The following is a 23427-nucleotide window of genomic DNA, read 5'->3' on the forward strand; positions in this document are numbered from 1 at the left end:
TCGGCATAGTTATTGCAGCATCTACTTAAGTGTTGATATCTCCCATTTGGAAGCTTCAGGAAGATGCTTGGGATCTAGATATACTACTCATAGGAGTCCATCCACCTTTTTGACTCGCCAGAGTAATTTTGTTTTAAATGGTTCAGATGTGTGTTAAATATATTTTGCAAAACCCATATACGGAAATATATTCTGCGAAACACATATACATACATACATTGGATATTGGTCCAAATCTAAGATACGTAAATAGAATTCTGGTGGTTCTGGTGGGTCTGTGCATTTGCCTCTCTCTCACTTTAAAAAACTTGTGGTGGAGGACGTTGTCGAAGCGGATTGTATTTATTGTACGAATGTGGATACATTTCGGTCCTACGTCGATTGATAATGGCACCGGGATGTCCAGCGGGTGCGTTTTCCTATGGTTGGGCTAACTAACAGACTAACAACATATTATTTTCCCGTATTAAGAATGTCAACATGTACATGATCTACGCTTAATATCAAATCCTAATTGGCTCACCGGATAATACATAGGTATTTCGTGTAAGTACATATATTGTGGCAAATGAGGGGGAGGCTCTTGATGAATTGTCGAGATCATTTTAGCTTTTTGAAGCTGCACTTAATGGACTCCATGGTGATATATATACATAATTGTATCACATCTTAATACAGGTTCAGTAAGTTCTGTTATATGTTGTGGATCGAAACTAAGAGCTAGGCACATTTTGAGAATTTATTGATACTAATCTACAAATTCTATTTCTATTGTATTAAATATTCTACTTTTAAAACGAGATCAATAATGGATATTTTTTCACGAATTCTCTAAATTTCAGGTCATAACTAACTCGGAATTTCCAGATTTCCTCAAGTACTATAAAAGTTTGCAGAAAAAACTTAACAAAGGCAAACCACCACCAGTCAAGTGAATTTAATCACTTTCAATTGTCATCTATTATTAACAATTAGCTTATCAATTGATTAGAACTTGAATAAAAAACTGTAGTTTTAGAATCTTTCAATGAAGGAAAGATTTTTAAAGCACCACATGTTATATTGCATTTTTATTAATAGTAGTAAAGTGGCAAAAGTATTAAAGGTTGTGAATTGCTCTCATATCAGTTGTATGTTAACATCAAGTAAAGGAACACTTTTCGAGGAACAACTCTAGTAAAAACCCTCTGATTTTTTTTTTTTTGAAATTTTGTCCAAAAGTAGATATTCTTGCGCTGATCACGGGAATATATAATTTGGGGGACGGACCCGTTTACCCTGTTATTTGACTCGAATGTCCGGGTACGAATCCCGAGTTAAAACCGGCTCTACTGTGAGCCGAATTCTACAAAATGGGTATCGGTGGATAGCTTATGGAAATACCTATCCAACAAGTGGTGCTGGGGTGTTCAGGTGATATAGTCCAAAAACCCATTTTTATACCCGGGTTTACAATAAATTCCTCAAAAAGTCGAAAAAAGGTTGTATCTCGCATATTAGCCTTTCTGTAATGGTGCTATATATTGTAATACCTTCTTTGGATCCAGAGATATGACCCTTAAAATCTTGACAAACGGGTTTTGTTACGCTCATTTTGCTCTGTTTCAGAACTTCAAAAATCTACTAATTTGTACTATTATTTCGATATCGTAAAGGAAAAATTGTTATCGTAGTAAAAATTTGTAGATTCTTAAAGGTTCTGGAATAGGTATTTCTTTACATTGTAGGTGTCTACGGAAAATTTTAAAGTTCTAAATTGAACAAAATTTTCTTTTAAATTATATGTAAATCTCTCTGAAAGGCCGGCCTTCGGCCCCGTTTTTAAGACTTTCTCCTATGGTGCAAATCTCGGGAACGGGAACAAAATTTTCTTTTAAATTATAAAATTTGCTCTAAATAGCTACTTAGAAAACCGGGTTGATCCTAAGGGTCATATCTCTGGGACCAGAGAAGATATTACAACCTCTTTTTGAGAAAAAAAAAATTTGATATGAAATTATGCGTCTCTAGATCTACGTCCATAGTAGAGTAAAATCATAAAATTGCTGTAGTGGGGAATTCGATTTAAGAACACCTAATTTCATTAAATTTGTTAATGAAATTCACGCTAGTGTGGACCGGGACTAAGTGAGCACCCCATAATGGGCCTATTTTCGACCTTTTGAGAATTTTATTGAACAACCCGTGTCTAAAAATCGGTTTTTGGGCTATATCACCTGAAAATAACTTCATCGTATACCCATTTTGTAGCATTTGAAAAAATCGATAGCTATCGATATTATCGTTAATTTGGCAACACCATTAATTTTTATATAAAATGGCGATAATGGTTATCAGCCCGATCATGAATGTAAACTCCTCGTGAGATTTGTCTCTTTGCCGTTGCAACTTAAAGGAGAGAGTGAGAAAACTCACGGGGAGTTGATATTCATGATCGGGCTGTTAGCTTTTGCTGACATTTTGCACAATATAATTGCACAAACCCAATTTCAAACGTATCTAATAATTTTCACTGTGGCTTTTATTTTGTAGTTATAGTAGGAACAATGTAAACTTTGTGTACGAATATGATGAGTCTATCAGCACTAGCTTGAACTATTATATGTTGCATTTATATTTAAAATATTTTAAAATGTATATGAGAATTTTATAACCATTTTGTTTTTCGACAACAAACTAAAATGTTGCTTGTTAGATATATACAAAAGGTGGTTGTTATGCGAAGGAAAATTTGTTTCCGACGTTTTCTCCGAAATCGGAACGAAATCCGAACGATTTTGCTTCCGAAATTGTTCCGATATGTCGGACATCCGACATTTGGTTTGCTGGGTATTTATTTTATAACAAATTCTTAAGACCTGGGTACCATGGTACAAATACACAGGTAGCCGCATCGGCAATTGTTGGCAACATAAGATGTCAAAATTTGACATCAATTCAATGCAGTTGACACATTGTGTTACCATCAGCTGGCATGATAATGCTACCTGTATTATTGTACCATGCTGGGTACATAAGCTGCCTCGCCTGATTGCCTTGTTTCCCTGCTTCGTATCTGACATAAGGTGTGTACGATAACTTTCCCAGCAAAAATTACTCAGTCAATTCCAGCAACCTCTCTCAGTGAATTTTACTCTCTCAAGCAAGAAAAATTGCAGAAAGTTATCGAACAACAATTTGTAAAAACTTGCAAGGAATCAACTGTTTTGAAAAAAAAGAAGAAGAAAAGTTTTTGCATCAACTTGATGTTCTTGTTTTCCATGATTTTTTTATATTTTTCAACTTTTGATGTTTAATTTTTTGATATTTCAATATTTTTTTTTTTTTTGTTTTCGCCAAACAAGAATAAAAAATAAAACAAAACAAATGTTTTCAAATCAGCTGATCAGACTTGCAAATTTTTGCGGGACAAATTTTCCCAGCAAAAATTTGCAAGTTCTCAGTCACAAAACTCTCCAAAAATCTCTCCAAACTCGCTCTCTTTTGCTGGATAATTTTGTTATCGAACAGCATTCAGCAATAATTTGTACGAATTTGTACAAATTATTGGGTTATCGTACACACCTATAATAAAAATAAAAGAATAAATAAGGCCGAGCAAATTTCGAACAGGGTTGCCCTTTTCTTTTTTATTCTTTTATCAGAAGCAAGCAGTCGAGCAGGTTATGTACCTAGGCCTTCAAAAATGTAAACAGACTTTTTTTGTTGTCTTTAGAAAAAAATGTCATCGCTGAATAGGGATAAATTAACTGTTTTTTGTAGGGATCTCTAAAGAAACTGCTTATAAAAAGTATCGAACGGAGTGCACTTTTCATAAGTCTGTTGGACTACATCGAAAGATGTTGTGAAATCATAAAAGCCTGGGTACATAAGCTGCCTCGCCTGCTTGCCTTGCTTGCTTCTGATAAAAGAATAAAAAAGAAAAGGGCAACCTAGTTCGAAATTGTCTATGCCTTCTTTATTCTTTTATTTTTCTTATGTCAACGGAAATGAAGCAGGAAAGCATAGCAACCAGGCGAGGCAGCTTATGTACTTAGGCCTTAAGCTTGCATTTAGTGTTTAGCTTGCATTTCTTTGTCCCGGTCCACACTAGCGTGAATTTCATTAAAAAATTTCATGAAATTAGGTGTTCTTAAATCGAATTCCCCACTACAGCAATTTTATGATTTTACTCTACTATGGACGTCGATCTAGAGACGCATAATTTCATATCAAAATTTCAATGAAATTACTGTAGTGTGGCCAGGGACTTTATTTTATAACAATTTCTTATAAATTTAAAGACCTTTTTTGTTTTTAGAAGGTATCTCTATAATAACGACTATAAAATGTATCGAACGGAGTGCATTTTTCATAATTCTGTGGGATTACATCGAGAGAGTTTGTGAAATCATAACCCAATTGCACTACTTCCAATTTTTTTGCTGGGTATTTTATATTTCATGTTGCATCATTTTCAGTGACAGTCACTGTACCTTTATTATTGTGCAATTTAAATGAAATTTATAGATCCCTTGCAATAACTAGAACTCTATAACCCTAACGTTTTTGTTTACAAAATTGTTTAATTTTAACAAGTTAATTCCACAAACATTTTCACAGGCGAGGAAATAGTTTTCCATGAAAATGGACAAGAGTAGATGCATTCGCCGGGATCGGGATATGCCCAGAAACGATTCGCGTGCTTCAAGAGTAACTTCTTCCGCATAATATAGAAACAATATATTAACAAAATTTTCCTTACGTATAGAGCAATTGGGAACAAAGTTTCAATCAGTCCTCTTCGCGTGGTGACGATAATCAGCAATGGAACTACCCGCCAGCACCTCCACCGCCAATTATAAATAACTTCAATAGTCGATCATTAGGTAAATGACTGTTGAAAGTTCATTTAATCTACACAATAAATATTTTTAATAATTTTGTTAATTTTGTTAAAACAGGAATTTTTGACAACAATGAACTGCCAACATCTAGAAATATTAGCTCAAGCTATAGCCGTGGTAGTAATAATTCATCTCGATACGATCAGGATCATCAGTCAGCATTTGGTGCCAAAAAACAATCATTTACTGATATAGAACGACATTGGTTTGATCAAGATCAACATTGGTTTGATAATAAACGTAAAATCACCAATGATGCACGCGATAGCTTGCCGTACTCTCACCGTCGAGTTGATTCCTCGCCAGATGATAGGGGATATTCATACGGTGGCATGACTCGGTTTGATTTAAATCATGACAAAGTTTCAACAAACTCAATAAGACCAAGACGTGAATATTCGGATTCATTGTCAAATCGAAATGATTATCAATATCCAATTGCCAGCCGGGACATTGATGAGAGAACAAGTAACAGTGGTAATCCGTTAATTGGTGATGCATTTGGTAGCCGAGGTAATGCCATTTTGGCACAAGGAAGTGTTATGAAGCGGACTAATGCTGTTCAAAGAAACAAATATTCAAACAGAGCGGATACTTTTTGTAAGGTCACAGAGATCACGCAAAGTAAGAAAACAATTGAGCTTAGAACACATAGCAAGAGTCCCAGAAAACGACAGCAAACGGAGTCGGAATCTAAAAAATTGCATCCCCAATCCTCGGTAGACGATAATCAGGCAGTGAGCGCAAGAAAAAAAAGAAATTCTCCGTCCGATATTCGAAAATCACTATACCAAAAGGCGATTTTTATTCTGGGCAAGATTGCCAATAATGAAGCAAATGGTATAGTACACGAACTTGATGAGACGGACAAATTGAAGTACACAAAGATTGTTAAGGAGTACGAGGAGAGGAAGAAATTTCAAAATGATAAAAACCCAGTTGAAGTAAAAACAAAATCTGCAAAGCGTAAAAATACCAAAGGCGAGAACATGCCGCCAGCCTCTTCAGTGACCAAAAGAGCCTTCAAGGATGTTGTAAAAGACAATATGTCGGTAGCCCTTGTCAACAGTAAGAAAGAAAGACTGTCCCCTATAACCGTCTCGCAATGGGGCAGAGTTGAATCTATGCTGTCTGAACTTGTTATGAAGCATGTTCTTAACAGCACCGGTTCACCTGTACCTCATTTCGACTCTAGCGAGGTTCACCGCGGTTTTAGAATAATCAAATGTTTGGACGAGTTTTCAAAGAACTTCCTGGAAACTAGCATCGCTAAGGTTAGCAATGTTTGGGAAGACATCGGTCTGAGACTGATCCCTGCAAGGGAAATTCCTATGAGACCAAGCGCCAGAATTTGGTTACCAAATGTTCAAATCGAGACCCCTCTTATTTTGGAGAGCCTGGCAAAAATGAACCCAAATGTTCCTATGGACGATTGGTTCATAATCGCAACAGAAGCATCAAATAACAACAGCATGAGCTTAGTGCTGTCCATATCGGAAGACGGTGTAGCAGCTCTGGAAAAATTGGGAAATAAGCTATTTTTTGGTATAAGAGAAGCTAAAGTAAAAATATTACGTCCACTTAGTCCTGACGGCGAAGACGATGGTGATGACATTGTCGAAGCCAAGTAGCTGATAGGCAGTAATGGTAGAAACACAATGACTTTTGTTTCTTGCTTCACGCTAAATTGTATGTAAATGAATAAAGGCCAAGTACGACCTAACTCAAATTCGATCCTGCATTTCTTTATTCTTTTACACAAATTAAGGCTTGGATAAACCTGAATTTCTACTTGTGTTCTCTTTTTAGTAGCTTAAAGGACAAATCATAACCTATTAACAGCAATAAAACATCTTAGCTTTGTTCCTTTACTTTTTTAATGGTAATATGCTGTATATATAAAATTGGGGATGTTGAATCTGCACATTTTTATCAAACGTCTGGCGTTCCACAAGGGAGTATTCTTGGACCTTTGCTATTCAACATTTTCATCAATGATATAGCTGCTTGCTTTAATCATACGAAACTTTTATTGTTTGCAGATGATTTAAAAATCTTTTCTAATAGTACGTTTATATATAACTGGATTTAACAAACCCACTGGGTTTTAAATGTCAATTCCATTGCTTATATTTCAAATAAATCCTCATAACGAAGGTTAACCCTGCAAAAAGCTATAATATAAACATTGCCTAAAGTTAATTCAGTAATGGATTCTATTAACTTGCAGTCAGATTTGAAGAATTTTGAATCATGGTGCCTTCGTAATAATTTAAAGCTTAATGTGTCAAAGTGTTCTCATATGTCCTACAGCCGACTAAGAGATCCATTACAGTTAACTTTTCAGCTTGGTGATCATGTCTTGGATAAAGTGGATGAGAAATGAATGGATGATCTTGGTATTACTTTCGACCATAAGATGTATGTTTATTCAGCACATTGATAAAATTATCCCCAAAGCATACTCTATTTTAGCATTTATAAAACGTAATTGTGCAGACTTTAATGACCCTTATACGCTAAAACTATTATACACATCGTATGTTAGATCAAAGGTTGAATATGGATCTTTCATATGGAATCCCTGTTCAACGGTTCATATTAATAGAATTGAAAGAATTCAAAAGAAATTCATCAAATTTGCATTGTCAAATTTACATTTTTCACAACCCATACCAAATTATGAATCTCGCTGCCTTTTGATCAACTTAGAAACATTAGAATTCAGAAGGAAAACTCATTCTATGTTATTCGTGTTCGATTTATTAAATTCTACAATTGATTGTTTATGTCTCTTAGAAAAAATACCCTTTATTATACCTTGCCATAACTTGCGTAATTGCAATGTTTTTCATATTGATTGCCATAGGAATAATTATGTTAATAATAGCCCCATTAATAGGGCATTAAGATATTTTAATATGCTTAATAGATATGCATCGGTTGAATTTAGTGCAACAAAAGAGTCACTGCAGGAAAATATTAAAAAAATTAATAATCTTTTGTGATTAGAAATTGTAAAATACACTTCGATATAGTCTGTAAGGAAAATTGTTCCATAGACTGTAAGAAATAAATAATAAGAGAGCTTTTTGCAGGGTTAACCTTCTTTATGAGGATTTGTTTGAAATATAAGCAATGGAATTGACATTTAAAAGCCAGTCGGTTTGTTAAATCCCATGCATGGTACAAATACACAGGTAGCCGCATCGGCAATTGTTGGTAACATAAGATGTCAAAATTTGACATCAATTCAATGCAATTGACACATTATGTTACCATCAGCTGGCTTTATAATGCTACCTGTATTATTGTACCATGATCCCATGGTACAATCCATGTCTTAGGTAGGCCACAGCTAAAGGCCTGCGTACATAAGCTGCTCTGCCTGATTGCCTTGCTTTCCTGCTTCATTTCTGACATAATAAAAATAAAAGAATAAAGAAGGCCGAGGAAATTTCGAACTGGGTTGCCCTTTTCTTTTTTATTCTTTTATCAGAAGTAAGCAAGGTAAGGAGGCAAGGCAGCTTATGTACGCAGGCCTTAACAGCTGATTACAATTTTTTTGTTTGTTATGGCTTAATCTGTCAAAACCGTGTTGACATGCAGAGTTGATATTTATTATTGATCAAAAAATTCAACTCTGTTTTGTTTTCATTTCAATATTTCGTTCTTCTTCTTCTTCTTCTTTGTTTACTCATCCGTTATCATTCATCAAAACAATTTTGACGTTTTACGCCATAGCGACAGGGTTGCATTTTTTTGGCGATTCTCATACCTGGCCTACCTATGAATTATTGTACCATGGTACAATCATTACAAGGTAGGACACAGCAAACATATTGTGTCAAAATAGTTTTGACAATGGTTGATAAACGACAAAATAAATGTATTCAATTTAAATGTTTATTGAATTTATGTAAACACAAACAAAATTCAATACGTGATTTAATCTCCGCTTGGTGGGAAAAATACATTTGTCGTTCGTTTTATATCCGAGCTATGGCAAACGTAAAGAAGGCCGGAAGTTGGAAAAAATGTTTTGGATGAATCCAGTGAATATGCTGCTTTATTAGGAGCATCTGACGAAAAAGTATGCACCTATACACAGTGTGCCGCTAAACGACAAGCATTGTATTCATGTCTGACTTGCTGCCCCAAAAAGCCGTGATGAAATGTATTGACGCTGCTATTGTCCAACTGAACCTGTGAGTAACTCTTACAGATGTGTCTAAATCCTAGCGTGAAACGGGTTGTGGCAGCAAATCGGAATAATTTGTATAATTAATATTTCCAGGAACTTTTTTGCAATTGTCATAGACCCTATACAGATCCAGATCGTACAGCAGAAGGAATTGTGTTGCAATGTGGAATTTGCAACAATTGATTTCATTTCAATGATGATGAGATACTTTATAGTGGGTGCATGGCCAAACACAAATTCCACATGAATTATACAAAACTTTCACTGACATCAGTGGATAAATTGAACTAGTCAATGACCGATGGAAATGTAACCATCGCTGGCGAAGTATCAGTGTGTGAGGATGGTGATAAGCTAAAAAGTGATCTTGACAAGAGCACTTCGGAAATAATGAATATGGGAGAATGTGATGACAAGCCGGCTGCTAAGAGCCCTGATCCAAAAAGCCTAAACTGGACAATGATAATAACGAACCAAAGTCAAAATGTACTGAAAGGGGGACCTACGTTAAAGGGCCAATATTTTGGGATGCAGATTGGAGAAATTCACTTTGTCATTGTCGATATCTTCTCGATTCCGAGGATTTGGCTAAAAGTTACCAAGAACGTGGAATGCAAAAAACCGCTGCAGAATCTTCATATGAACATCCGAATACAACCGGATGAAGGATAGACTAAATGACTACTTGTAGACATTTATTCCTAGTAAAAAAAGTTTACATAAATAAATGGCTTCCAGTCTGGTTGATTGGACAGACGAACCTACAAAAGACATTGTCTATGTCTTCATAAATGCTTTAACCTGGTTTACCAACTACATCGCGTTCATGCCATTATCGCAGCACTATACTAGGCAATCCCTAAAGTAGTCTATGCTAAGTCATGGCTTTAAAATAGGCTTTTTGATTGGGGCTATATCAAAACTTGGACCGACAACTCTGCACGGAAATATATTATATATCCAACAGATATAGGTACCAAGGTACCTATATCCAACAGATGTAGGCACCAAGGTACCTATATCCAACAGATGTAGGCACCAAGGTACCTATATCCAACAGATATAGGTACCAAGGCAGCAAATTTTAGCCATTTCGCTTGAATAATGAACCTTAAAACGAAAAACGGGAGGTACGGATCTATGGGGGCTATATCAAAACGCAAACCGATATAACCGATTTTCAAGGGCAAATCCTAGGAGTAATACAAACTTATCTACCAAATTATAAAGGTCTCGGTCTCTCCTTAATATTGTGTTTTATTTAATGTTAGCATTTTAATAAATGAAAATTAGTGGTTCCCATTTTAACATCCAATCGCAATCACCTTCTCTCGAGTACGGATCATTTTCAGTTAACTGCTTCCAAGTCCAAAGGTGTTACAAAGACAATGGAACCAGCACTAGGAATCAGACGTTGTTCAATTACCAAGATACGTGCAACATGCAAAGCTTAGATGCACCTGTCAACAGAATGGTACAAGTCTTGGGACTTCATCTACACTTGGTAATGTAGCTGAAGTACTCATCACGAACATTCTTATTTTCAAATAGACCAGTCTGAGAAAGAGACCAAAGAGAGAGGGCCTGCGGTGCCGAGGCGCGGAAAATATATAAATCTTTAGTCTTACGCAAGTGTCTAATCACAACAACAAATAAAGTCAAACAAAATAAAAAAATAAACAAAATGTAAACAATACAAACTTTGACAAACTCAAATGAACAACACTTGTTGCATTTGTTATTATTAATTTTGAAGTTATAAGCAAACTGGCTTCAGAGTTGTTTTTTAAAAATTTTATCAACCTGCCCAACCTTCTAATAATTGAACATGTTAAATCCGGTTATATATAAACGTACTATTAGTCCCGGTACACACTAGCGTGAATTTCATTAAAAAATTTCATGAAATTAGGCGTTCGAATTCCCCACTACAGCAATTTTATGATTTTACTCTAATATGGAAGTCGATCTAGAGACGCATAATTTCATGCAATTTTTTCTATGAAATCACTCTAGTGTGGACCGGGACATAGCACAATTACCATATTTATAAACTTATACTATGTTTACATTTACGAAAGCCACTCGATTTCAACTGTCAATTCCATTGCTCAAACGTCAAATGAAATCCAATCGATTTCAGATGAGTTTTCATTTGACGTATACACAAGGATTTCGTAAATGTTAACATAGTATTACATAGATGCCAATGCATTTACCTTGTTTATTCTTCCATGCTTTCGTTTATCTACCGAATTTTAAATCCCTATCTTTTTCACCTGAAAAGTTTGTTTACAATTTGTAATTTTGTGAAAAAATAACTTTAAATGAAGTTTAATTTTTAAATAATTACTTAAAATTGCAAGCGACGAAAGGAAGAGAAAAGTGAAACAAAATAACCAAAAAAATTCCTTTTAGTACATATACATCCCTTGAACTAGTTCCCTCAAAGGAAGGGGACGTGCTGAGGAAATTGTTTATCCATATTGAAATGGATATGGCAAGAAATGAACCACGAATTTCAAGAGTAAGTACCTCGACGTATAATAGAGGCCATTGTCTGATTAATATTTATTATATTGTAGGACAAATTGGAAGAAACTCTCAATCAGTATTTCTCAAAGGCGGGCAGCAAGCAACAATCAATTTCGCCAGTTCCTCCACCGCCAATAATTAATACATTCAACGGCAGATCAACAGGTAAATAAATGTTGGAATGTAATTTGTTACCAAAAAAAGGTAACGTGTGGAAAGTATAGTATGACATGAATCTTTGAATGAATTGTTCTATCTTAGAAAAAAACTATTTATGTATTTCAATGTTCATACATACATAATACAAAGCCCAAATGGACAAAATTGTGTATCTCATGGTATGCTTAGAAAAATGTCTCTTTTTTTCTTTCAGCTGCATTTTTCCAAAACAGTGACCCCCAAACATCCAAAAATAATCATGTAAATAACTCGAGTTTGTCACAAGCATTGATCAATGGCAACAATACAAGTTTATCACGATACAATCCAACACCAAATCAAAATCAGCAGTCAGCATTTGTTCCCAATAAACAAACGTTTAACTTTGCTGAAGAACAAGATTGGCATTGGTATGATAACAAAAAGAACATTTCCAGTGAAACACGAGATAGTTTGGCATCATACTCTCGAAGAGTTCATCCCTTGGCAGAGGATAAAATTGTACTGCATGAATGCAGTACCCCAAAACTATCAGGATCTGCTGTTGAAAAAGTTTCTACAGATTTGATACGAAAATCACGATTGACAACCTCAAGTTCAGGTGATACTTTACCATATACTCGCCGTAATCATATGATGTCGGATGGTGAAAATGCACAATACAATAGCGTATCACAATTTGGACCAGATGAAGACAAATATCCTCCAGCTATGTTACAGAAATCACACATGGATAGTACAAATTCACGAGGAAGTTTACAAAACACTCTCCGATTAAATTCCTTGACAGAGAATGGAGGTTTACTGCATGATTACAGTGGCATAACTCAGTCTGCTATAACGGAAGAAAAAGTTACCTCACAATTTCGAAGAAAAACACGATGGGATTGTTCGATTTCATTGCCACATGGAAATGATTACAGAACGGCGCCTCAACATCAAGCAACTTATACCAAGGATATTGATGAGAGAATAAATAATGTTGGTGGCTCATTTATTTCACCTGCATTTGGCAGTGGAGGGAACATATTCGACCTAAAGAGTGAAACCCCTAAATATATTGCACAAAGCACCAATCCTTCAAAACAATTTGAAAAATATCCAACTCTTCGAGCAATTGCTGATAAGATATCAAACGACCAAGTCATATCACTATCAAGCGATGATGAACAGGACGACATGGAAATTACAGGAGGGGAAACATCTCTCCCTGATAAAGATGTATCAGTACCACCCTCCAAAAGCAAGGAGGAGAGGGAGAAAAAATTTTATAGAAACGCAATACGCTATCTTCGTAGGTACATCGATAATGATCCAAACAAACTCACAGAGAAGGAGATTTCCTTTATTAGGAGCCGTTTAAAATATAAAAGGAAATTTGAAAGAGAGTTTCCTTTGGCACCCAAGAGTGACTTGCCGATTGACAGAATACACCTTCCTACCAAACCAGCAGACTCATGTAGCCCGTCCGGTGAGGCTAGTAAGGTAAAGAAGGCAGCAAAATCTCCAAAAGAGACGTCAGCTGTTACAAATGCACTAAAGCAAACAGAACGGTGTGCTGTGCAAACAAATGATGCCGCCAAAGCCCCACGAGCACCACCGCAAGCTAAATCTACAAAAAATAATTCAATGGAAAATGTCAGCCGTGTGGCTCCACATAAAACTGAAACTATCTGCAAGTTCACAGAGACTACAACAACTAAACAAACCATTGAAGTTAGAACACGCAACACATCTCCTAAAAGAGACCGTACTACAAAACCGGAGAATAGAATCTCTCAACATAAATCATCGTCAGACTATCGTGTAGCAATTATTGACAAAGCTAATAATGAGGGAAAAATTAGCGATAGTCATTGGTTGTTGGTCGAGGCTGGTCTGAGGCAACTTATTGTATCTGATACAGGAAATCCTGAAGGTAAGCAATTTGGTGGTGCAGTCATCTATAAAGGTGCCAAAGTTATTTATTGTCGGAACAAAGAATCTGTTGATTTCCTTGTTCAAGCTGTTCATAGCCTACGCAATCTTTGGCAAGGAAGTCAATTGTCAGCAGTTTCCGTTGGGGAAATTCCCTGCAAAACGCCACTGAGGGCATGGGTTCCACCTCCACCAATAGCAACGGATCGCATCCTAAATATACTTGAGAAACAAAATCTCAACTTACGAACAAGTAACTGGAAAATTATACACTCACATGCATGTCCAGAGCGAGGAGGTCTTATTATTAAAGTTGTTACCGATCAAGAGGGAGATGATTACCTAAGAAAACGTGATGGTAAGCTTAATTTTGGCTTAGGATCAATACAGTTTCATCTACCAACACCGCCACCGTCGTCCAGGAGACGATAAGATAGAGTTATGAGTTTGGAATAAAGGAAAGCCTAAAAACCCAACTTGATTGAAAAGTGTTTTGAGTATTTTAATATTTCGAAAAGCCATATTTTCTCAAAGGATTGTGTGCAAGGAATACTATCAGAAATAAATATAACCTCAGCATTTAGATTATAGAACGGTATGTACACTTCAATATGACCAAAATTCTGCCTCAGGAGCCCGGATAGAAGCACCATTTCTTTCAGAAAGGGTCTGTAGAAGCAACGTTTCTTTCAGAAAGGGTCTATAGAAGCACCTTTTCTTTTAGGAAGGGTCTATACAAGCACCCTTTCTTTTAGGAAGGGTCTATAGAAGAACCATTTCTTTCAAAGAGTGTGTATAGCATCCTTTCTTTCAGAAAGTGTCTATAGGAGCAACCTTTCTTTCAGAAAGGGTCTATAGAAGCACCCTTTCTTTCTGAAAGGGTCTATAGAAGCACCCTTTATTTTAGGAAAGGTCTATAGAAGCACCCCATCTTTTTATGAATGGTCTACAGAAACACCCTTTCTTTTATGAAGGGTATACAGAAGCACCCTTTCTTTCAGAGGGGGTCTACAGAAGCACCATTTCTTTTATGAAGGGTATACAGAAGCATCATTTCTCTCAGAAAGCGTCTATGGAAGCACCCTCTATTTCAGAAAAGGTCTATAGAAGCACCCTCTCTTTCAGAAAAGGTCTATAGAAGCCCCCCTCTTTTTCAGAAAAGGTCTATAGAAGCACCCTCTCTTTCAGAAAGGGTCTATAGAAGCAGTCTTTCTTTTAGAAAGGGTCTATAGAACCGCTCTTTCTTTTAGAAAGAATTTTCGCCTTTTTGACTGTTAATATAGGTACCAACTCCTAGAAAAAGACAACACCACAAATATCCATGGGAATTCAATTCAAATTTTATTTGTTTTAGGCAATGTTTTACAATCTTCAATGTAAATATCTTCTATAAACTACATATTTCTGGGATGCATCCCTTTCTTTTCACATGAAACACAGTTTCATTTTTTTAGATTATGTAATAAATTTCATTGTTTTCTCCGTCTTTTCTTAAACTTCTCTTCAAAAGCAAGCACTTAAGCACCCAATTGTTCATACAATTTGGGTACATAATCATCCCATTCAGCTTGATAGAAATTACCGGCAACAGGGTTGCCCAACTTGTATTTCTCAGCAAACTTAGCAATCTTGAAGCAGCCACGATCATCACCACTATTGTTTGGTAAACGTTTCTCATCGAAGGTCAGCTTGCCTTCCTGTTTGTAAACCAAGAAAACATAACGATGCAAGCCGGTTCCTTGTGGTGGTCCCGATCCAATATATGCAGATAATACTTCACCGGCACTAACGTCATTGCCAGGAACATTTCCAACCAACCAATGATGCCATTCACGATAAGTAGCCTCCTTACGGCTTGGTGCATCTGGATCTGTCATGCACACAGTGTAAAATGCATTTGGATCAGCATTCCAGCTAACCTTAGGTTGATCTTTCACCTGTGTTGGGGTTAAAACATTGCCTTCTTTAACCTCTACACCGCTATCATATTTAACACTCAACACTTCGGTTGGGGCAACACTTATAACATCGGGAACAACTTCGTGTTCTGCAAAACTTTTCAAAGACATTTTTTTCTTGCCAAAAAATGATCTTTTTCCTACGGTATAATCAGCAACTCTTGGAGTTAGATATGCAGAAGAATTTGTTTTGTTAAAAGTTTTGACAGCTTCTGATAGCAAAGCGAAATTTCTCGATTTTAATAATTGTTCTTGTTGTTGCTGTACGGTAAATATGCGGCGGGGCAACAAAGTACGTGTGAAACGAACCAAACGCAAACAATTTATGGACATTTTTTTGCGAATTTGATTAGCCAACTGTGTTGGGACCGGCAGAATTGCAAGCGATTGCATAGTTTAGTGTTGCCATACCACACAACACAACATAGTGGCTTGTCAAGTGTACGTGCCCTACACGTTTGACATTTAGTACATTTCAAATATATAACGGTTTATAACGCCATGTTTACATTACAGCTTTTGGTCGGGATAATTATCTTTCATATAAGGATTTATTAGACGTATACGCAATGTTTATCGCCGGATCTGCGCGGTGTGTCTACAGACAAAATTTTTACGTGACCGGAAAGATAAGGTGCTTCTATAGACCCTTCTTAAAGGGTGCTCCTATAGAACCAATCTTAAAGAAAGAGTGCTTCTATAGAACCATTCTAAAAGAAAGGGTGCTTCTATAGAACCATTCTAAAAGAAAGGGTGCTTCTATAGAACCATTCTAAAAGAAAGGGTGCTTCTATAGAACCATTCTAAAAGAAAGGGTGCGTCTATAGAACCATTCTAAAAGAAAGGGTGCTTCTATAGAACAATTCTAAAAGAAAGGGTGTTTCTATACAACCTTTCTGAAATAAGGAGTGCTTCTGTAGACCCTTTCTGAAAACAGGGTGCTTCTATAGACCCTACCTGAACGAAGGGGTGCTTCTATAGACCCTACCTGAACGAAGGGGTGCTTCTATAGACCATTTCTTGAAGAAAGGGCGCTTCTATTGACCATTCATAAAAGAAAGGGTGCTGCTGTAGAACCTCTCTGAAAGAAAGGGTGCTTCTATAGACCTTTTCCGAAAGAAAGGGTGCTTCTATAGACCTTTTCTGAAAGAAAGGGTGCTTCTATAGACATTTTCTGAAAGAAAGGGTGCTTCTATAGACCTTTTCTGAAAGAAAGGGTGCTTCTATAGACCTTTTCTGAAAGAAAGGGTGCTTCTATAGACCTTTTCTGAAAGAAAGGGTGCTTCTATAGACCTTTTCTGAAAGAAAGGGTGCTTCTATAGATCTTTTCTGAAAGAAAGGGTGCTTCTATAAACCTTTTCCGAAAGAAAGGGTGCTTCTATAGACCTTTTCTGAAAGAAAGGGTGCTTCTATAGACATTTTCTGAAAGAAAGGGTGCTTCTATAGACCTTTTCTGAAAGAAAGGGTGCTTCTATAGACCTTTTCTGAAAGAAAGGGTGCTTCTATAGACCTTTTCTGAAAGAAATGGTGCTTCTATAGACCTTTTCTGAAAGAAAGGGTGCTTCTATAGACCTTTTCTGAAAGAAAGGGTGCTTCTATAGACCTCTTCTGAAAGAAAGGGTGCTTCTATAGACCTTTTCTGAAAGAAAGGGTGCTTCTATAGACCTTTTCTGAAAGAAAGGGTGCTTCTATAGACCTTTTCTGAAAGAAAGGGTGCTTCTATAGACCTCTTCTGAAAGAAAGGGTGCTTCTATAAACCTTTTCTGAAAGAAAGGGTGCTTCTATAGACCTTTTCTGAAAGAAAGGGTGCTTCTATAGACCTTTTCTGAAAGAAAGGGTGCTTCTATGGACCTTTTCTGAAAGAAAGGGTGCTTCTATAGACCTTTTCTGAAAGAAAGGGTGCTTCTATAGACCTTTTCTGAAAGAAAGGGTGCTTCTATAGACCTTTTCTGAAAGAAAGGGTGCTTCTATAGATCTTTTCTGAAAGAAAGGGTGCTTCTATAGATCTTTTCTGAAAGAAAGGGTGCTTCTATAGACCTTTTCTGAAAGAAAGGGTGCTTCTATAGACCTTTTCTGAAAGAAAGGGTGCTTCTATAGACCTTTTCCGAAAGAAAGGGTGCTTCTATAGACCTTTTCTGAAAGAAACGGTGCTTCTATAGACCTTTTCTGAAAGAAAGGGTGCTTCTATAGACCTTTTCTGAAAGAAAGGGTGCTTCTATAGACCTTTTCTGAAAGAAAGGGTGCTTCTATAGACCTTTTCTGAAAGAAATGGTGCTTCTATAGACATTTTCTGAAAGAAAGGGTGCTTCTATAGACCTTTTCTGAAAGAAAGGGTGCTTCTATAGACCTTTTCTGAAAGAAAGGGTGCTTCTATAGACCTTTTCTGAAAGAAAGGGTGCTTCTATAGACCTTTTCTGAAAGAAAGGGTGCTTCTATAGACCTTTTCTGAAAGAAAGGGTGCTTCTATAGACCTTTTCTGAAAGAAAGGGTGCTTCTATAGACCTTTTCTGAAAGAAAGGGTGCTTCTATAGACCTTTTCTGAAAGAAAGGGTGCTTCTATAGACCTTTTCTGAAAGAAAGGGTGCTTCTATAGACCTTTTCTGAAAGAAAGGGTGCTTCTATAGACCTTTTCTGAAAGAAAGGGTGCTTCTATAGACCTTTTCTGAAAGAAAGGGTGCTTCTATAGACCTTTTCTGAAAGAAAGGGTGCTTCTATAGACCTTTTCTGAAAGAAAGGGTGCTTCTATAGACCTTTTCTGAAAGAAAGGGTGCTTCTATAGACCTTTTCTGAAAGAAAGGGTGCTTCTATAGACCTTTTCTGAAAGAAAGGGTGCTTCTATAGACCTTTTCTGAAAGAAAGGGTGCTTCTATAGACCTTTTCTGAAAGAAAGGGTGCTTCTATAGACCTTTTCTGAAAGAAAGGGTGCTTCTATAGACCTTTTCTGAAAGAAAGGGTGCTTCTATAGACCTTTTCTGAAAGAAAGGGTGCTTCTATAGACCTTTTCTGAAAGAAAGGGCGCTTCTATAGACCTTTTCTGAAAGAAAGGGTGCTTCTATAGACCTTTTCTGAAAGAAAGGGTGCTTCTATAGACCTTTTCTGAAAGAAAGGGTGCTTCTATAGACCTTTTCTGAAAGAAAGGGTGCTTCTATAGACCTTTTCTGAAAGAAAGGGTGCTTCTATAGACCTTCTGAAAGAAAGGGTGCTTCTATAGACCTTCTGAAAGAAAGGGTGCTTCTATAGACCTTTTCTGAAAGAAAGGGTGCTTCTATAGCAGGCATGACAAAAAAGAGAACGGAGAATATGTGAATGTATTCAAAATATTGGCAACTTATAACAGTGTGTTAGTAAGTTTGTATTCACGCAAGCTGTAAAACAATAACAAACCAAAGCATTTGTTCTCTTTTGTACGCTCTTTCTGTGCATTCGGGTCGTGTGCGTGTAAATTGCCGAAAATCATCGGCACCGCCGTGCCAAATGTGACCATGCTTGTTCTATAGACCTTTTCTGAAAGAAAGGGTGCTTCTATAGACCTTTTCTGAAAGAAAGGGTGCTTCTATAGACCTTTTCTGAAAGAAAGGGTGCTTCTATAGACCTTTTCTGAAAGAAAGGGTGCTTCTATAGACCTTTTCTGAAAGAAAGGGTGCTTCTATAGACCTTTTCTGAAAGAAAGGGTGCTTCTATAGACCTTGTCTGAAAGAAAGGGTGCTTCTATAGACCTTTTCTGAAAGAAAGGGTGCTTCTATAGACCTTTTCTGAAAGAAAGGGTGCTTCTATAGACCTTTTCTGAAAGAAAGGGTGCTTCTATAGACCTTTTCTGAAAGAAAGGGTGCTTCTATAGACCTTTTCTGAAAGAAAGGGTGCTTCTATAGACCTTTTCTGAAAGAAAGGGTGCTTCTATAGACCTTTTCTGAAAGAAAGGGTGCTTCTATAGACCTTTTCTGAAAGAAAGGGTGCTTCTATAGACCTTTTCTGAAAGAAAGGGTGCTTCTATAGACCTTTTCTGAAAGAAAGGGTGCTTCTATAGACCTTTTCTGAAAGAAAGGGTGCTTCTATAGACCTTTTCTGAAAGAAAGGGTGCTTCTATAGACCCTTCCTGAAAGAAAGGGCGCTTCCGTAGACCATTCATAAAAGAAAGGGCGCTCCCGTAGACCATTCATAAAGGAAAGGGCGCTTCCGTAGACCATTCATAAAAGAAAGCGTGCTGCTGTAGACACTCTGAAAGAAAGGGTGCTGCTGTAGAACCTCTCTGAAAGAAAAGGCGCTTCTATAGAACATTTCTCAAAGAGGGCGCTTCCGTAGACCATTCATAAATGAAAGGGTGCTTCTATAGACCCTCTCCGAAATAGACCCTTTCTAAAAGGGTGCTTCTATAGAACCTTTCTAAAGTAAGGGTGCTTCTATAGACGCTTTCTAAAAGAAAGGGTGCTTCAATAGACCCTTTCTAAAAGAAGGGGTACTTTTATAGACGATGCTGCTTATGTACCCAGGCCTTTATTGTTTCAGCTAACAAACCACCAATGTTACATACATGTAGTTTTAACCGATTTTATTGACTACCCGTTACTAATTTGGCTTTATGCATGCAGCAGGGGAAGAAAATTCTATTATTGTAAGTTTAAAGATTTAGTTAATTCTTATAACAAATAAATACTTAGATTACTGGGCTGGTATAACTGGAATACGAATTTGTAACATCTTAAAAAAAGAAAAATATACAAATTATTAAAAAAAAAAAAATATTTCCAAAGCAAATGTGAGTTATATACCTTGTTTGTTTTATCAAATATGGCTCGTGCCCGATCTTGATTCAAACGATAATTAACAAATTTATCAAAAAGATATCCATGCTTCATGGACTCCAAAAGGATACGATCTTCACCAATGTCCAATGTTAATTCTTGTGAAGAAATCTAAAACGAAAGAATACATTTTGTTCTTCCATCTAAAAAGCATTAAAATATAAAAAAATACTTACACATTTCGGCAAATAGAATTCCGCTTGTACCTCTTCTACTTCCTCATTTTTGAAACGAGCTCTCAACTTATATTCCGGCGTGGTAGATGCCGCCTGGGCAATTTCTTGTTTAATACGATTTGATTGTTGCTGCTTTAGCTCGGCCGCTTTCTTTTTCAAAGCATTCAATTCATTGGCATCGATTTCTTGTACCAATGATTTGGAATTTTCCAAAGATTTTAATTTACACAAATCTTCATTTGTTGGATTTTTATATGAGCTCAATACCGTTTTGACATCGGTGTTACGTACCCGATGTGAGAGAAGGGTGCCGATAAATTTACGTTTTGTTAATATTATAGCTTTATCGACTTTAATTTGTACATTATATTTATCGTTGAGTGCTTCGGCTATCAGCACCAAAAAGAAATCACGAAATAATACAGATTTTTCAATTTTTGCAAAGAATTTTGGATTGATGGCAAAGTCAACAGCATCAACGGGATTATCGGATTTGTCTCTAGTAACTCGTGGTTCCGATATGCTCATGGGTATGCGATAGGAGCTCGGTTCATCAGAGTTAAGAATTTCCGTTAGCTGAGCTTCGCTAATATCTTCTGGTGGTGGTATTTCCTCCGCCTGACATACGTTGACAAAGTATTTCTCATTTGTATTGACTTTAAAGGTCTTAATACAAAAGCCTTGGACGTAAAAAAAGAAAACGGATGTTAATGTCAATATATGAAGGGATAAAAGTAACTCGATTTGAAGTCCACATTACAATCTTAATATTTTAATAAAGTGAGATTATTACAGGTGTTGTCCAAAGGCAACAGTATTAAATTGCAAATAAATACTCAGAAAGCTCAATGTTTTTCAAGAAGTTTTAAGGTCCATTTCTTATGGAGTATGTTTCCTATACAAAATCACGGCATAAATAGAATACTCTACCAGCTGGCCGAATTTTTACCACAGGTAGATCTTTACGTCCTGATTACAAAAATGTAAAGTTTTTTGGGGGAAGTCAATACTTCCCGATATATGGGCCCCTGAAGTTCCGAAATCTCCCTTGTTAAAGTAAGAAAAAAAATAAATTAAAAAATGTTGTTTTCGTGCCCTAAATTGTCCTGTCCATAGGAGAAAGTCTTAAATCCCCGGCCGAAGGCCGGCTACTAAGAAAAAACTTACAATTAAAAAAAATTTAGATTTTTTCCGTCAGCTGGTAGAGTATTCAATTTGTTCCAAAATTACTTACTGTACTTAATATGTACTGTAACCAAAACCCTTCACATCCAGAAACTTCTATGGTTTTTGGAAATGTCGCTCACCTGGTATTGGTTGTACAACTTTATATTCACGTGGTGGAGCTGCAACAGATTTAGATGAAGGTGATCCAGTAGCATTTATGTTGCCTCCACTGCCGGTGCCAAAAAATTGATTCAAATTTTCTTCCAAGTCACTCTAAACAAAGAAACAAAATTGTGGTATTAGCTTTTGCAACAATGTAAACAATGAAGAATGATCTCAATTTCTACCTTGACAAAACGTAAATTATTCTCTAAAATGCTATTATCAGTATCGAGAAAATTTCGTCGTTGTTCCATTTTTCCTTAGTTATTTTTTTACGAAAAATAAATAACTTACTTGCACTTGGAAAACTAAACTTGGAAACTATAAAGCATGACAACCAAAACAATCTGTTACAGCGTTGCCACACGACAGGCAAATTTGCTAATTTAAACAGCTGTGGAAATACAGTACTCTGAAAAAGAATTTATACAAACTAACCCCCTGTTTTTGTAAATTTTTTTATTGTTCTCACACGAATTGTCAAATTTTGTAGATCGATTTACTCGCTTCAGCGGAAATGTAGAGCGCTGATTTTTGAATGAGGATTTCTTAACTATATATAGAACGTGTCTACGAAGTATTAGGTATGTATGTCATCTAGGGGCTGAGCTATGGATTCCCAAATTATTACGAATATTGACGAACGAACAAAAAATAATTACAAAAACAGGGGGTAAGTCCCAATTTACATTGGGCGAGTTTACTTGCGGCAATTGTCATTTTGTAGGAGAGAGAGGTGAGGCATATGGTAACCCTTTGCCTCTCAGCACCCTCTCTCACCTACAAACTGACAATTGCCGCAAGTAAACTCGCCTAATGTAAATTGGGACTAATACATTTAAGTATAGTACACATTGACAAGCAAAACTGACAGTCATCGAGGTTTATTTCGTGAATATCAAAGCCTAATTGAAAAATGTCTTTTATAATCTCTAAATAATACCGTAAATATTGTATTTCAAACGTTTTTAGCTAAATAAAAGTTGTTATTTGCCGGAAAATTGTCGTTAAAGTACGTTGACTGTCAGTTTTGACTGTTAGTGTATACTCCCCTTTATGAAATCAACCTGATATCTAACGACAAAGTTATAGATAAAGACATGGTTTAATAAAAAAGGTTAGCCAAAGCTTTTTGTCAATTTAATTTTTTTCATTCGAGTATGCCTAAAACTTCAAAACAATATAACCAAACTGTGTATGTGTGTGTGGTGTTTGAATAATATGCCAAACAATTTTAAAAACAATCGAATTCAATGATTTTTAAAATTGTTTTTAGACCATTTGTATGGAAGAAATTTGTGAGATTTGCATTGAAACAATCAGTTTATCATATTCACAACTCGATTATGTGGAGAAAACTTAACTATTCATTCATTTTTCGCGTTTTTTATAAAATGCTCAAAAAATGAATTGTAAACAAACCCACTTGTTGCTTTTATTTTGAAGTTTTAGGAATTCAAGAAA

At 36.2% G+C, this 23427-nt stretch overlaps 5 protein-coding genes across 6 annotated transcripts in view; 3 read left to right on the plus strand and 2 right to left on the minus strand.

Moving 5' to 3' along the window:
• LOC141394871 (uncharacterized) overlaps nucleotides 1-1055 on the plus strand; it is a 37451-nt gene extending 36396 nt beyond the window's left edge. For both annotated transcript variants that reach the window (XM_073969971.1, XM_073969972.1), the window contains exon 4: nucleotides 843-1055. In XM_073969971.1, the coding sequence (XP_073826072.1) occupies nucleotides 843-935 (93 nt within the window). In that variant the 3' untranslated portion in view covers nucleotides 936-1055. The remainder of the gene's footprint in view (nucleotides 1-842) is intronic.
• Nucleotides 1056-4516: 3461 nt separating this feature from the next.
• Nucleotides 4517-6615, plus strand: LOC141393188 (uncharacterized). The gene is made up of 3 exons (XM_073966146.1): nucleotides 4517-4692; nucleotides 4751-4868; nucleotides 4944-6615. The coding sequence occupies exons 1-3, from the start codon at nucleotides 4621-4623 to the stop codon at nucleotides 6515-6517; spliced, it is 1764 nt and encodes a 587-aa protein (XP_073822247.1). The 5' UTR covers nucleotides 4517-4620; the 3' UTR covers nucleotides 6518-6615.
• A 4711-nt stretch (nucleotides 6616-11326) lies between these two features.
• Nucleotides 11327-14177, plus strand: LOC141393189 (uncharacterized). The gene is made up of 3 exons (XM_073966147.1): nucleotides 11327-11617; nucleotides 11676-11790; nucleotides 11999-14177. Exons 1-3 carry the CDS (start codon nucleotides 11582-11584, stop codon nucleotides 14131-14133), a joined length of 2286 nt encoding a protein of 761 aa, XP_073822248.1. The 5' UTR covers nucleotides 11327-11581; the 3' UTR covers nucleotides 14134-14177.
• Nucleotides 14178-15014: 837 nt separating this feature from the next.
• LOC141393190 (protein D3) lies at nucleotides 15015-16045 on the minus strand. Its single transcript, XM_073966148.1, has one exon. The coding sequence runs from the start codon at nucleotides 15990-15992 to the stop codon at nucleotides 15219-15221; it is 774 nt and encodes a 257-aa protein (XP_073822249.1). The 5' UTR covers nucleotides 15993-16045; the 3' UTR covers nucleotides 15015-15218.
• Nucleotides 16046-20187: 4142 nt separating this feature from the next.
• On the minus strand, nucleotides 20188-22328 carry Pih1D1 (PIH1 domain containing 1). Its single transcript, XM_073969973.1, has 5 exons — nucleotides 22149-22328; nucleotides 21942-22074; nucleotides 20635-21314; nucleotides 20426-20569; nucleotides 20188-20354 (listed from the first exon to the last, which is right to left on the minus strand). Exons 1-5 carry the CDS (start codon nucleotides 22215-22217, stop codon nucleotides 20316-20318), a joined length of 1065 nt encoding a protein of 354 aa, XP_073826074.1. The 5' UTR covers nucleotides 22218-22328; the 3' UTR covers nucleotides 20188-20315.
• Between the last annotated feature and the right edge of the window lie 1099 nt (nucleotides 22329-23427).

This window comes from Musca autumnalis, unplaced genomic scaffold, assembly GCF_047663935.1.
Source record: "Musca autumnalis isolate F117 unplaced genomic scaffold, ASM4766393v1 scaffold_2, whole genome shotgun sequence".
Lineage (NCBI taxonomy): Eukaryota > Metazoa > Arthropoda > Insecta > Diptera > Muscidae > Musca > Musca autumnalis.

Excerpts from the sequence above, each read along its gene's own strand:
- LOC141393188 (XM_073966146.1), top strand. The coding sequence starts at position 4,621 with ATGAAAATGGACAAGAGTAGATGCATTCGCCGGGATCGGGATATGCCC. Across the intron at positions 4,693-4,750 it reads ACGATTCGCGTGCTTCAAGA|AGCAATTGGGAACAAAGTTT; the intron begins GTAACTTCTTCC and ends CCTTACGTATAG. Across the intron at positions 4,869-4,943 it reads CTTCAATAGTCGATCATTAG|GAATTTTTGACAACAATGAA; the intron begins GTAAATGACTGT and ends TTGTTAAAACAG.
- LOC141393189 (XM_073966147.1), top strand. The coding sequence starts at position 11,582 with ATGGATATGGCAAGAAATGAACCACGAATTTCAAGA. Across the intron at positions 11,618-11,675 it reads ATGAACCACGAATTTCAAGA|GACAAATTGGAAGAAACTCT; the intron begins GTAAGTACCTCG and ends ATTATATTGTAG. Across the intron at positions 11,791-11,998 it reads ATTCAACGGCAGATCAACAG|CTGCATTTTTCCAAAACAGT; the intron begins GTAAATAAATGT and ends TTTTTCTTTCAG.
- LOC141393190 (XM_073966148.1), bottom strand. The coding sequence starts at position 15,992 with ATGTCCATAAATTGTTTGCGTTTGGTTCGTTTCACACGTACTTTGTTG.
- Pih1D1 (XM_073969973.1), bottom strand. The coding sequence starts at position 22,217 with ATGGAACAACGACGAAATTTTCTCGATACTGATAATAGCATTTTAGAG. Across the intron at positions 22,075-22,148 it reads ATAATTTACGTTTTGTCAAG|AGTGACTTGGAAGAAAATTT; the intron begins GTAGAAATTGAG and ends TTCTTTGTTTAG. Across the intron at positions 20,570-20,634 it reads AATTCTATTTGCCGAAATGT|ATTTCTTCACAAGAATTAAC; the intron begins GTAAGTATTTTT and ends CTTTCGTTTTAG.